At 38.6% G+C, this 15,317-nt stretch overlaps 1 protein-coding gene across 4 annotated transcripts in view; it reads right to left on the bottom strand.

Moving 5' to 3' along the window:
* The window catches only part of LOC150081642 (non-homologous end-joining factor 1-like), a 180,963-nt gene that overhangs the window by 31,473 nt on the left and 134,173 nt on the right, over positions 1–15,317 (bottom strand). For all 4 annotated transcript variants that reach the window (XM_090379505.1, XM_090379503.1, XM_090379504.1 and 1 more), the window contains one exon: positions 9,837–9,958. In XM_090379505.1, the coding sequence (XP_090235631.1) occupies positions 9,837–9,958 (122 nt within the window). The remainder of the gene's footprint in view (positions 1–9,836; positions 9,959–15,317) is intronic.

Raw genomic sequence — 15,317 nt, 5'->3', positions numbered from 1 at the left:
CTTGGTAAAACACCTCCCACCATTCCTAACACGCTCCATTCAATGCCTCCTGTGGTCTTCCGTCAAAAGGATATCAGAAGGATTTTGATGAATCTTGATGCTAAGAAAGCTCCAGGTCCTGAAGGTATTTCTCCACTTGTTCTCAAAACCTGTGCTCCTGAACTTACTCCTGTTCTTTGCCGCCTTTTTTCACTTTCTTATTCCAAAGGTGTTTTTCCTTCTGTTTGGAAATTTGCTCATATCCAGCCAGTTCCTAAAAAGGGTGACAAATCCATCCCATCCAATTATCGTCCCATTGCAATTACTTCTACTCTTTCTAAAGCAATGGAGAAATCAATTAACCGCCAACTCTTAAACTACCTAGAAACCCTCCGACTGATCAACGATCGCCAGTATGGATTCCGTCAGTGTCGATCCACTGGTGATATTCTGGCTTATGTTACCCATTTATGGACTAATTCAATGGAAAGGTTCGGTGAAACACAAGTAGTTGCTCTTGACATCTCAAAGGCTTTCGATCGTGTTTGGCATAAAGGTCTTCTAAACAAGCTTCCATCTTATGGTTTGCCAACTGTTTTTAGTAATTGGTTATCCAGTTTTCTCTCTGATCGCTCACTGAGGGTGATGGTAGATGGCTCTCTGTCTTCTAACTTCTCCACTAATGCCGGTGTCCCCCAAGGTTCAGTTCTTTCCCCCACTCTTTTCCTCTTGTATATCAATGACCTTCTTCCATTGACTGGAAATCCTATCCATAGTTTTGCCGATGATAGCACATTGCATTCAACTTTCCATTTTGAGAAACCTTGTCCAGCTCAATCAGCTTCAAGTTCTCAAAAATCTGCTGCCAATTCCTTAAATGCCGATCTTCAGGTAATTCTCCAGTGGGGCAAAGATAACTTAGTTGATTTCAACCCTTCTAAAACTCAATGTTGTCTTATATCTCGCAAAAAGGATTCTTCTGCTCCTATGCTTATCTTTAGTGACACTCCGATTTCTAGGCAAAATGATATATCTCTTTTGGGGATTACCCTGACTTCTAATCTCTCTTGGCACAAGCACATTACAAATATTGCTTCCTCTGCATCTAAAAAACTTGGTTTTCTCTTTCGCTCTCGGCGTTACTTTTCTCCCAAACAGCTGCTCACTCTGTATAAATCGCAAATCCGCCCTGCCATGGAATATTGTTCCCACATCTGGGGTGGTGCCCCCAAAACCTCTCTCAGGCTTCTTGATTCCATTCAGAAGAGAGCAGTTAGGTTAATTAATGATTCATCTCTAACAGAGTCTCTCCACTCGCTTTCTCATAGACGCACTGTTTCTGCTGCATGCCTCTTCTACAGATACTTCCATGGGCACTGTTCTTCTGAATTGGCTTCTATAATTCCCGCTCTCTCTTTCAAAACAGTCCGAACACGTGCCGCCACCAGCCAACATCCATTTACTGTCCAACTTCAAACCCACAGAACCAACTTTTCATCTTCCTCATTTATTCATTCAACTGCCGTTTTCTGGAACAACCTTCCTTCATACGTATTTCCTGAAAATTACAATCTACAGAAGTTCAAGTCCAATATCAACAAATATCTTCTTTCGTCTTCTCAACCTCCAACCCAAGCACGGTACTAAGTACTATATGTTATAATACCTCTCGTGTTTGGGGTTCTCATAAAAAAAAAAAAAAAAAAAATTTATAACCATTTGATGTTTTCAGCCACTCAACCAGCCCTTTATGCATGCCAGTAACTTGTCCCTAATTCCACACAACTCCAATTTGTATAGCAGTCTTTTGTGAGGAACAGTGTCAAATGGTTTACCAAAACCTAAATATATGATGTCAAAATTATTTTTTGCATCCAGTTCCACATCATACAGTTGAACTTGGAAAAGAAATTCCCGCATGAGAAGTTTTCCCCTGTACTATCTAGGTTTGGTTTCTTAAGTCCCAATTTCAACTCTATATGTTGTAATGTATTATTTTCCTATGTAAGAAGTTTCTCGGGTAAAAAGTTCATGATAAAGGATACACAGTGTATTATTATAATGACGTTTTCCCACTTAATACGTTTTTAAATATAGAAATTATTTTTAATATTAAACTGTATAAACATTTGGTAATCGAACAAGTTAGTGCCAAGCATCATTTTAGTTCATAGTAAACCACCGAATAGGTGAAATGGCATCGTCTTTGATATTCATGTATCTCATATTGTGAATGCCTTCACAACAAGTTGCGCTGATATTGCACTACCTCCAATAAGCAATGCTTCGCCACTGCAGAAGACTAATGTTACTTATTCTCAGATTCTCTGCCAAGAATCCATTGGCGAAGTGTTGCCTATTTGAGAATCCACTGTCGAAGCGCTGCTTATTTGAAGTAGTTCAATATCAGGGCTACTCATTGTGAAGGCATTCACAATATGAGATATAACAGAAACGATGCCATTTCACCTACTTCGGTGGTTTACTATGAACTAAAATGATGCTTGGCACTAACTTGTTCAATTAGTGAATTTTCCGTAGTCTGAGGCTTTCGGTACTAAAACCTTTTTAGTGCAAACATTTCATTATAATGGAAGTGACATATTGCAGTTGTTTTCATTGATATCCATAATTGATACAAAGACCCGTTAAGTTCTGATGGTTGTGAACAGTTTTGAATTATTTAATGGATTGTTGCTCTGTCTTATTAGAATTGTGACCTTTTAAGGTATGTTGAAACTCCAAAGGAGCTCATTCTTCCAACTTGGTAATGAGTTTAATTAACAGAATGTTAAGCAATTAGATCCTCACTTTAAAAATGTTAACCATGAGCAGAGTAAAATATTTATAAATTCTGAAATAGTACTTAAAAATTATCTTTAATTTATGTATGTTTCTTTTCATTTTTATTTGTGTAGTTAATATTTCATACCCTTAGGTCATTTTCCCTCTAAGAAGTTTCCGCATAATAAGTTCTAAACCTCCAGTCCCTTGGAAAAATTTATTCAGGTTCTATTGTAATATCCAATCAGGGTAGTCAAACAATATCTACCCAACAGCTAATAACATAATCCCTTATGCTTGTCTTCCCTTTACTCATTGCAGTAGCTATAACTTTATACCACATCAATATATTCTGATCACTGCCACCTTTATCTGGATACTAATAATCAGTTCAAGAGTATTGCTTTCTCTTGTTGCCTCTCTAATATGCTTCTGTAGAAAACAGTCATCCACACAAGTCTCACTAACATATAAGTGACTAACCTACAAGTTCCAGTCAATATTTGAAAAGGGTAAAGTCTTCTATTATAAGATATTCTGATTTATACGAGGGGTGAAAATATTGAAAAGTTTGTACCCTGACCTATATAAAACATTAGTAGGAAGATGCTGTTTTTAATATAAGTTGTCTACAAATTCAATAACTAAAGTGAAATTTCATTCCCGTAGGTGATTGTACACCAGAAGTGGGGCCCGGAATCTGAGGAAGGATGCTATGGTTGACAAAGGGGCATCAAGCAGTGATCAAGTTCCTGCATTTGCAGGGCAAGAAAGCTCAGGAAATTGACAAAGAAGTGAAAGCTGTGTATGGGCAGAATTGTCCGCCCTATGACACTTTAAAAAAGTGGAAACGGGAATTCCAGTGTGGTCATACAAGTATCTTTGACGAGCCAAGAGAAGGAAGGCCATCAACATCCACAGACAGTGAGACAGTTGCAAAGGTTGAGCAGTGGTGCTGAGTGACAGACGTGTGACAATTCATTTCATCTCAAATGCAGTGGGAATTAGTTATGGGTCTGCCCACGGCATTTTACATGACCATCTGCACATGTCTAAGGTCTCCGCACGATGGGTTCCAAGATTGTTGACACCTTTGCAGAAGCAATGTTCTCGCCAACTGTTAGATTTGTGCTACTGCACCACCCACCCTGTTCTGCTGACCTAGCACCGTCAGACTTCTTGTTTCGAGAAATGAAGAAACCATGCGTGGACGTCGCTTTGATTCATCTCAGGAAGTCATCAGTGAAGTGGAATTGTGGTTTCAGGAAAAAAGTGCAGACATCTATGATCAAGGCATTAAACAACTAATCCATAGATGGGAGAAATGTGTTACTATACATGGAGAGTACATAGAAAAGGATTAAAGTTCCTGTGAAGTTTCACCTTTCTAGGTAAGGGTACGAACTTTTTGATACACCTCGTAGGTTCATTCTATCTGAAGCCATTAGCTAATGGTTTCAAATAGAATGAACCCAGGAGATGAGATGGTCAATGACTTGCTGCAGTTGCCATTCAATGACACTCATGTTACATTATTGCATAAATATAGTGGAGTCATCAAGAAGCAGGACACTATTCATGGCTGGAGGATGTTTTTCAATAATAGAATTAACTTTGATAGCAAAAAAGTGCAACACTCAGAACAGATCCTTGGGGAACTCTTGACAAAAATGTTAAGAGAGAGCAGACCCCACATGAACTTGGAATGAGTAGTTGAAAAAGAAATTTTTAATAAAAACAACAAGCTGGCCTTTAGCACCCATGGTTAAGAACATCTTTTAAGATTCCAAATCTCCAAGCCATGCATGTTTTTTCCATATCAAAGAAAAGAGACACCAGGTGCTTGCGTTTCAGGAAAACATCTCGAATAGATGTTTCCACTCTGATTAAATGGTCGAGAGTTGGCTTCTTCCTGTGGAAACCACACAGTATCCTGGAAAGGACATCATTTGATTCTAAATATCCATAATGCAGGCTCTGACCATTCTTTCCAGGATCTACCATAAGCAGCTGATTAGAGTGATAGAACACTAATTGTTCAGAATTTTTGGATCCTTTACGGGTTTGAGGAAGGCAAGCACAGACTACCTTATGCCAGGAGTCCAGAAGCTGCTCTTCAAGGTAGAATTCTGATGTGGAGACAGCAGGTGATACATAAAGTCTGTTGAAAGATGTTGAACCTTCTCATAATCAATGTTGTCTAGCCCCACTGAACTCACCTTGGAGACGCAGAGTGCTGTATTAAATTTGTGCATAGCAAAAAGCCAATTGTAAACCTCAGAGTTGATTGAAGACAAATGTAATGGTGGTGGTTGTTCGAATTTTAATTTTGTGGCAAGAAACTGACATTGGATTTTAGTGAACGTTTCCCCAGGAATGTTAGCAATTGCCATTAGGTCTGCAAGCGAGCATCCATTATATTTTAGGATCACAGGATGTGACATATACCTGTCCTTCATTTTCTGGATATTATCCAGACAATTTTGGAATTGGTGGTCCAGGCAATGGAAGATGCCAAGTGCATCCAAGATTCCTTCTGACTGATGATAGACATAATGTGCTTTGGCACATACATGTTATGAAGGCTATTGTGCATGTTTGAAGATTATTTGATTTTCTGTGGTAGAATATCATTGAAATATTCTCAGTGCCTGTTTTGTGCTTTTCTTGCTGCTGTGCATTCTATCCCACTTTTGGAAATAAGGGAAACCAAGTGGATGTCTTTTGAATTGAAACCACTGCAGCTTGAATAATATGGGTCATGGCACACTGCTACACAAGCCATATTCCAGTGATGCAACCCTGAAAGGCCAACAGCATCACTTGGAGGGTGAAAAATACCTCCCGTCCAATTATTGCCCCATTGTTCTTGTTTCAACTCTTTCAAAAGTAATGGAGAAATCTATCATTACTGTCATTAACCTTTGTATCAGCGAAGGTTGGCAGGGTTGTTAATGACAGTAATGGCAGTGTGCTACTGCAACAGGTTGTTGTTGTTTTGATTTTTAAAAGCATTAGCAACTAAGGCCATATTGCTCTGGGGATATGCGGTGGTCATTCCCTGACCTTTCCACATTCTCTGTATTTGGTGGTGACAGGCTCGAACCCTGGTCTAATCAAGAAGCATGTGCTATGCACTGCTGCTCCTGCCCACTTGCCTACGGAGGCACCACTGCAACAGGATCTAGAAAATTTGGGCAGATGGGCTGAGAAGTGGCAACTGAAGTTTAACATTGACAAATGCAAAGTACTGCATATGGATAGAAGTAACCCCAGAGAAATGTACCAACTGTGTGGTACTATACTTAAGGTGGTAGAAAATGAAAAAGACCTGGGAGTAATTGTGCAGTCAGATATGAAGTTTTCTGAGCAATGCAGATAGGCTGCCAGGGCAGGTCATGGGGTTTTGTCAATGATATACAGGAATTTTGCTAGCAGGGAAAAGGAGGTGATTGTCCCTCTGTATAAGGCAATTGTCTGACTGAAATCTGCCTGACCTGTATTAAAACATATTAAGGTCAAAAAGTTACTTGGGCTCACTGTCAACTTATGCATTTTAAAACAGAAATTTGGCTAATCTACATTAACTCTGGACTCAAGTCTATTCTGAATTTTTGAAAAAATGCTAATGTTATATTCCATAATACAAATAATCTCATGTTTTCAACTAATATTTATCAATAACAAGGACAATATTCATTCTAAAGAGCTAATTTTAGTGAACAGTAATAATTCAAACTCAGCATCTGAATATTTGGATCTTAGTCTATTTTCCTGAAGGTGACAATCATATTTTGAACATCTATAAAAAAAAGTGATTTCTTTAATTTTGGAGTACCTTTTTATCCATCACCTGTTTTCTAATAGCATTCATATAACACAAATATATTCATATTCAAATAACATAATATATATATATATATATATATATTTGTGTCTCAAACTATTTGCTTGGCTAGAATATGCAACTCCTCATGGATGTCACTATGCTTGCCTCACTTCAAACTACAGTATTAAGAAAAATTATTCCGAATGCTTTGGCATTTTGTTTCTTTGCTGTCATCAAATACCAACAACATGGATTACAACATAATCCCTGTGATAAGTTAAACCGGACCATAGTAAGTACATATTAAAAATGTTTTCACCAAACAGCTGTTTATTTTTCTATATTCTTCCCTTTAGCTTTTAATTTTTTTACTTTTTATTTTATATATATTTTAGAATTTTTACATGTGGTAGAGGACTTTCTTAATGAGAAAGTTGCAGAGGTTGATTTTTAAATCAAATTGCATGAGTTACATGCAGTGTCAAAGAGAACCTCTGTAAATAATGAAATCTGTTCATTAGAGAGGATTATCCTTGGCTGTGATAGGAGTATCTTAATATTGTCAGTATAACTGATGAGATCCATCCTGCTGTTAACTGTGGAGATATACAATTGGTGAACAGGAGCCGAGAGAGAACCACACCTTGTGGGACACCAGCCATGATGCACTTTGTGTAAACTCTGTTCCCAGCTAAGAGTGTGAATGTCCTCTTATGAAGAAGCGAAGACAGAAAGAGCAGAACATCTCCAGCAAAGCAGTCATGTTGACTGCATCAAATGCTGAGTCAATGTCAATATAGGTGATTGCAAGCTCAGCACACTTTACAAAAGCAGAAAGGATGGTGCTTTGGTGGCAAGGAGATTGGTGACTGTGGATCTGCAGAAGTGAACTTGGTAGAATCTGCTTGGTAAGAATTGGCAGAAGTACCTTCAGCAACTTAAAATGGAAGCATTGGCAATAGGCATGAGCATAAGTTTTTGCTATTGGTTTCTCTTGCAAATATGCAAAAGAAGCCATTATCAAAAGCTATTCTTTTGATAATTAAGTCCCATTATTTTTCTACTCCACTGCTACTATAGGTTCAGGATCTCTGAGTTGATATCACAAGTATACAGAGTTAAAAAAAAAAAAACAACTGAATATTGAAAAATTTATTATGAGTAAACTAAACAATGTACAAAAATCAATGTTATATTTATTTCTTGAAAGAGTAACTAAAGTTTCCCCCCCCTATAAAATACAAAAGAGAAGTATGTGATGAGTTCTTATATCATTTGGGCGTGGCCAGGGACCCCATACTGAACACTTTATAGGTAAAAAATATTTTTAGTTATCCTTTTAGAAAATACACAGTGTGCCAATTAAATAACAAGACTGCATGTGCCATGCGTTTAGTATTAACGTAAGAGGCCAAAGTAGTACGTGACATTGGAGTGTGCTCTTTCCAATGAGTGCAAATTGAAACTTTTCCAGTCAGTAGTTCGTGATTTATGACGGAAAGAGTAATAATAGTTTTGTGCATGTCATCAAAAAACTGAAAATGGAGCAAAGAGCAGTTATCAAATTTTATTGTAAATTGGGGAAAAGTGCTACGAAAACTTTTGACAATTTAAAAAGGTTTATGCTGATGAGTATTCGAATACCGAGTATTTAAATGGTTTTCGTAAAGAATGTGAGTCGTTAGAGGATGATCCTCGACCTGGCTGACCGATCTCTGTTCAAACAGCGGAGGTTGTCACAAAGTTTAGAAAAATTGACCGAAGACAGATCGATTTCAATGTGGTTACTTGCTGAGATGATCAGTAGCAATAAGGAATCTGTATAAGAAATTCTAAAAGGAGATCTGAGTAAGAGAAAAATTTGTTCCCATTTTGTACCGCATTCATTGAGTTTCGAGCAACGAGAAAAGAGAGTTGAGTATTGCATCGATTTAATGGCATGTGTTGATGACCCAACATTTTTGAGTAGAATCATTATCGGTGATGAGAGTTGGGTATTTCAATATAATCCCGAGGCAAAACATCAGAGTTCAGAATGGTGTCCACTGTCCTCTCCCCGTCAGAAAAAAGTGTGGTTAGAAAAATCGGGAGCAAAAACCATGTTGATCATCTTCTTCAATATCAAAGGCATTATCCATTGAGAATTTGTGCCTCAAGGGACAATCAGAAAAAAGTTCTATGAGAAGGTGTTGAAGAGGTTGTGGGATTGAATTCGTTGGGTGAGACGCAAAATGTTCAACTCCAGAAACTGGTTGTTTTTGCATGACAATGCACCTGCACATTCTGCCATCAACATCAAGAAATTTTTGGCAAAAAAATCAATTCATCATCGAACACCCCCATATTCTCCGATTTGCTCCTGCAGATTACTTTTTGTTCCCCAAAATCAAAACAGCCATGAAAGGAATGCAACATGGGACATCCAGGCTGAAGTGACCAACCAGCCGAAAGTGGTACAAGAGGAGTGACAGAAGTGTTTTCAAAACTTGTATAAAAGATGTAAACAGTGTATACACATCGGAGATGATGACTTCAAAAATATATAACCTTACGTTGCCTTAGTGTTATTCTTTTTTTGTAGTAGCGTCAATCTCATTATTTAATTGGCACACTGTGTATAACTGGTTTTCATATCTTGTTAACTTTTTAAAGCATTCAATTCTTTTGTAATAACCCTGCACTCAAGTATAATTTATGATCCTTAATTTATCCTACACAACATGTTTGAATCAACACCTTTAGGAACACAGCACTAGGTAGCAGGGGCTACTCCGTAGCCAGGTGGGCAGGAGCAGCAGTGCATAGCACACGCTTCTTGATTAGACCGGGGTTCAAGCCCGTGACCACCAAATACGGAGGATGCGGAAAGGCCAGGGAATGACCACCGCATATCCCCGGAGCAATATGACCTTAGTTGCTAATGCTCCTAAAAACCAATTAACAACAACAACTAGGTAGCAGATGGCCAGTCTGTTCTCTTGTGTTGGCAACAGCAATCTTCTATTGCCCAGATATATATCTAATTTGATTTAAAGACACACAACCGCCAATTCTTCTTAGCATTGGCGTCTTCATCTTCATCTTCATCAACCTTTCATTACAGAGCTTTTAGACTTTAATTAAATCAGTGCTGTCCCAAGATTTTAGATAATACAGTGCCATAACTAGATTCTCACAGATAAAAGGTAAGTACTTTATTGAATGTTATGCTAGATTTCAAATTGAAAAATAAATTTTACTCTACCTTATCTACAGAATGTTTTCTCTGTCTTGAAGCATCCAAATCATCTTTAGAATTTTCTTTTGGGGTCACATGAGCTTCCTTTACAGATCCTGGTTTCTCCTGAGGAAGTGAATGTTGTGTTTCTGCAAATAATTTGTTTTTATAATTAAATTACATTCTGAGCTTCAATAATATGAATCACAATAAGCTTACTACCAAGTTTTATAAATCATTAATCACCTTAATCCCTACATCCATGATGAATGGCTCTCCATTTACAACCTCTACCCAATCAAAAAATATTTCTTGACTGAATGTCTAAGAGTATGAAAGAAGTTGTTTATACATGGATATGGCACTTCCATCATTTCTACTACCCAGGTAGTATGAATGCATTGTTTATTCATATCTCATATTGTGAACACCTTCACAATAGTATATGTAACAGTAGTCTTCTCTACCAGAGAAGTGTTACTTATTCAAAGTAGTGCAATACCTAGGCAACTCGTGAAGGTGTTCACAACATGAGATATGAATAAATGATGCATTCATACTACCTGGGTAGTAGAAATGATGGACATGCCACACCCATGCATAAACAACCTCTCTGCCCAATGTTATCATACTCTAATAAACACAGCATGTTTTCTTCAAATCTTAATCTGGATGAACCATACCAGATTTCAAACCAACACTTCCAAGTTTTCTCTCATCGGTGACCTCCAACAACCTATCATTTCTATCACCAGACAGGAAATTATGAATACTATAAACTCCCTCTGTCCATCAAGCACTGTAGAGCAAGATATGATATCGCATTTTAGCATTAAGTGCCTTAACCCCTACATTCAAGATATATTGCTCTCCATTTATAACTCAGTCCTTTCCATGAAAGTATATCCTACTCAACAGAATGAATTGCTGAGTAGCAATCTCACTGCTAAAAGTTTGAATGCCAACATGCACAAAAGTTCTCTGACCTATTTCTACTTCTGCCTCTTCAAAGTCTTAGAAAAATTACTCCTTCCACCATTAAACCAATGGCACATGTCTTAGAAACCAAAACAGTTTCACTTCATAGTTGTACAGATATTCATCCTTCAGTCCTTTGAAACTAAATCTGAATTAGCTATTGTATGATACTGAAGCTGCCTCTGGCAAGCAGTCACCACTACCCATCTCAAACTACCGCAATTCTCATCTTCCTCACTTCATTGTTGAAGAATAGGAATGTCTATCTCACAATCAAGACATCCCACTCAGCAAATCAATTCAGGAGTTCATTCTGGCCTCCCATTCTCAGCCATACTTATCCCTCCTTATGTGTCCCAGGGAGGAAGCAATAATATATGCTAAGAATATAAAGTTACTTACATTAATCCCACCTACAGCAAATCCAGTGGCAACTACAATTAGTGACAGCTTGGCTCCACTGGCCACACACACAGCACTCCAGGTTAAATCTTAACCCAAATAATTCTACGACTCATTCAAGCAGTGACCATGTGGAAAGAGCCAATTTAACCCTTGGTTTATGGCACTCCCATCCCAGTTGTCACCAGCCGTATGGACCTCAGCATCTAATTTGATCTGAAGCTGAAATCTGATGCTCACAGAGAACACCTCCATAAGCAATTCAACACCTTATGCTGGAGAGCAAAACAGCACTTACTGCACATCAGTGCTGCTGAAACTACTACCTGACATTTGAAAAACCATCTGTTGATGATTCTGAAGTCCACTGCATGTTCTGACACTTCATCTCTGGGTCATACTGAAACACCCAACACTCATCTCCAGAGAAAATAGTCAATTAAATTAGGATTGAATTGACAAGTTTGGATGAAGTTTTTGCATGATGACACTTGTCGTTGCTTATGCTCATCCAAGAGGCTGTGTGACACAAATTTTGCACAGACCTTCCTTTTTCCTAAATCTTCATGTAGAATTTTATGAATCTTCACCTTATTCATATCAAACTCATCAGCCATCATTCTGAGAATCAAACAATGATCTCTTGTCATAATTTTCCAAACTTCTGCAACTCTGTCCTCATTTTGAGAGGTTAACAGATACCCAATTCTAGGGTCATCACAAATATTTGGTTTTGGTTTTTTTTTTAGGAGCATTAGCAACAAATATTGCTCCAGGATATGCGGTGGACCTTTCCGCATCCTCCGTATTTGGTGGTGACGGGCTCGAACCCCAGTTTAATCAAGTGCTGCTGCTCCTTCCCACCTGGCTACGGAGGCACATCATCGCAAATATCCTCAAATCCATCTCTGAACTGCTTATACCATTCAAACACACTAGTATAACTTAACGTTTCATCACCATAAACAGTTTTTGACATTTCATATGTTTCTGTTGCAGATTTTCCTAGTTTAAAGCAAAATTTGATATCTTGTTTGTTGCTCCATTGCAAAATTTTGTGGAGTGGAACATTAACGCTACTACCACAACTGGTAGTTACTTGCAACCTGCCAGCCTACTGACAATCTCTAATGAGGAAGTTTGAACTACAACATACAACTTCCATTTATTTACAGACTCATCAAATATGCTGCAACAGCACCACTCTGGGAACTTTTTTGCCATACCTCATGCATGATCCAGTCTAGAAATCTGGGTGTCATTAAAGAAGAGCAAAGGGAAATTATACTCATTTTTGCAAGGCCAAAGATAGTACTGAGTTTTAAAGGGATTAAAATTAAACAAGTTTTCTTTTCCCTACTGAACAATTAATTGGAGGTTGGCATTTAAAGCCCTGATGTTCAAGAAGTTTAGGCTGTTTGTGCAGGATAAGGTTTCACAAATTGGAAGGTGGAATGTAGTAAATAAAGTGTAAAGTGTGTTAGTTGTCTGACGGCACTGGGGGTTCCCCCCATCTCCATGTTGTATTCTTTGTAAGTGACACAGAACTCTGTGGAGGCCAGAGATTTAAAAAGTGTGTGGGGAATGGTTTGTTGTGTAGTGTTATGTTCTGCTGTTTCTCTGACCATTTAGCCATTGGGACCCACCGTTGCCCACACTTTGTCATGAGGAGGCAGGTCAGCCATCCAGTAGATTATTTAAGTACTCTGGCAGGCCCTGCCACCTATTTTCTGAGGATTTCAGTGGCAAGACCTATATACAGGGTGATTCACTACCAGTGAATCACCCTGTGAATCCACTCCTCCAGAGTGGGTAATCCACAGGCTCCAATGATTGGACGCATTGCAGATGGTATGAACTCATTTGGTTTGTTGACAGTATCCTCCATACAGTGGATTGGGAAATACCCAATCGTTGGCCTATTGCTCGAGTACTCGGATTGCCTTCTGCAAGACGTAGGACATTCTCCTCATTGTCTGGCGTCCTCGTCGTTTGCTCTCGATTCATCGTACCTCTCGTGAAACAACCAGTCTCACGTAACCTTCTGTGCACACGTGCGAAAATCATATGATGAGGAGCACGCCTATGTGGGAAACGTTCCTGGTACAAGCACAGAGCGGTGCGTCCGTTACAGTCCGCAGCTCCATACGCGAGGTACATGTCAGCCAGTTCAACGTTTGAATACTCGGGAACCAGTTCGCAAATGCTGACTTCCAGCAGGATCGCTGTTCACACGACCTCCCATTCAACGTGCTCTACCGCATGACGAAGGCATTTCGGACCCTGCAATGCTATGTGATTCCAATTCATCTTTGTGCCCCCTACACCTCCTACAAGTTTGTCGCACTGGTAGTGAATCGTTCCTGTATATATATATAAAGGGGTGAACACTAGAATTTGGAAAGGCGGAAAGAGGTTCACGAGAAGGTGGTTGAATATTTTGATGTTTATTAGGATTTGGCGGCATTGTTAGGGGAGTGCTCGGTCAGTTTAGTTAGAGTGGGGGGGAGAACAGGTGGAAGGATGGGGACGATAGAGTAGGCATCCCCAAAGAGGTCAGTGGGAACGAGCCCCACCGGGCAAAGTATGGGGGAGACAGAGACTAGTCTCCTCTCTCCCCTGCCTTGGGATGGGGTTTTAAAGGAAGCTGGGTTAGAGTACCTAGTTCCGATTGCCAAATGGTGTGTTGACAGCAAAAGCTGCAATATGTCTTTGTTGGATGGTTGTCAGGTCCATGTCTTGTTGAATCTGGTAGGAAGGTCAAACTACCATCCTGCTTCGGTGGCGGGATATGTTAGCTGGCAGCGGGGAACCCACCAGGCGAGGGGGGATGAGAGGGACACATTTACTTCATTCATAATCTGCATTCTCACTCTACTTGCATTCTATTTTTATACTTTTTTTTCTTATAGTTTATAATTTTTTTTTCTCCTGTTTTAGGTTATATATATATACACCTAAACCTCTTTTTATGCAATAGACACGTTCCTAAAAATTACGCATAAAAAGAACTACTGACTCCATAGAAAAAGTGAAGATTGGTTCCAAACCTGAAATATAAGCAAAATAATGAAAAAAAACAAACATTAAATTCGTTAGGATCATAAGATTTTTATTTACATTTCATGGAGAACACACACATACATATAATGAATTTTAATAACTTAAAAAAAAAAACATTCATTTCAGTTGTTTGCTAAGGATTCTATAAAAAAAAATTATTATGTTATTCACTATGTTTCTGACAATAAACGCGAAAGCTTTCATTTTCGTGAGACTGTAATATCACTAGAACTACTAGATATGGTATTATTGTCATCAACTTGTGGAATTCTTCTTGTCATGTCTTGAACAAAAATACCACTGGTTATTTCAATAGTTTTAGGCATGAACTCGGTTATTAATCGCTGTGTTGATGCTTTAGATAAGTCGTGATATAATTTTTTTTTTTTTTTTTTTAAGTGAACCCCAAACACGAGAGGTATTAGAACCTATAGTACTTAGTACCGTGCTTGGATTGGAGGTTGAGAAGACGAAAGAAGATATTTGTTGAATTGGACTTGAACTTCTGTAGATTGTAATTTTCAGGAAATACGTATGAAGGAAGGTTGTTCCAGAAAACGGCAGTTGAATGAATAAATGAGGAAGATGAAAAGTTGGTTCTGTGGGTTTGAAGTTGGACAGTAAATGGATGATGGCGGCACGTGTTCGGACTGTTTTGAAAGAGAGAGCGGGAATTATAGAAGCCAGTTCAGAAGAACAGTGCTCATGGAAGTATCTGTAGAAGAGGCATGCAGCAGAAACAGTACATCTATGAGAAAGCGAGTGGAGAGACTCTGTTACAGATGAATCATTAATTAACCTAACTGCCCTCTTCTGAATGGAATCAAGAAGCCTCTGTGTGAATTCTCTGTATGAAGACATTAACAACTTAAGCTCCCGTGAAAACTTCCCAGCATGTTCTGCATTTGAATCATGTCGGGCAAAATAATTGCCTAAATTATTGGCCAGTTTAAGACCTTCTTTAATTATATCAGCAGTAAAAGTAGGATTATCTTGATCATTATCATTAACTTCTTCGCTTTCAGGAGTCTCAGAAACAATCTCCACTATTTCGTCTTCGCTAAG

Source organism: Mastigoproctus giganteus, chromosome 8, assembly GCF_048544385.1.
Source record: "Mastigoproctus giganteus isolate SK-2022 chromosome 8, ASM4854438v1, whole genome shotgun sequence".
Classification (NCBI taxonomy): domain Eukaryota; kingdom Metazoa; phylum Arthropoda; class Arachnida; order Uropygi; family Thelyphonidae; genus Mastigoproctus; species Mastigoproctus giganteus.
This window is presented reverse-complemented; position numbering and strand designations above follow the sequence as displayed.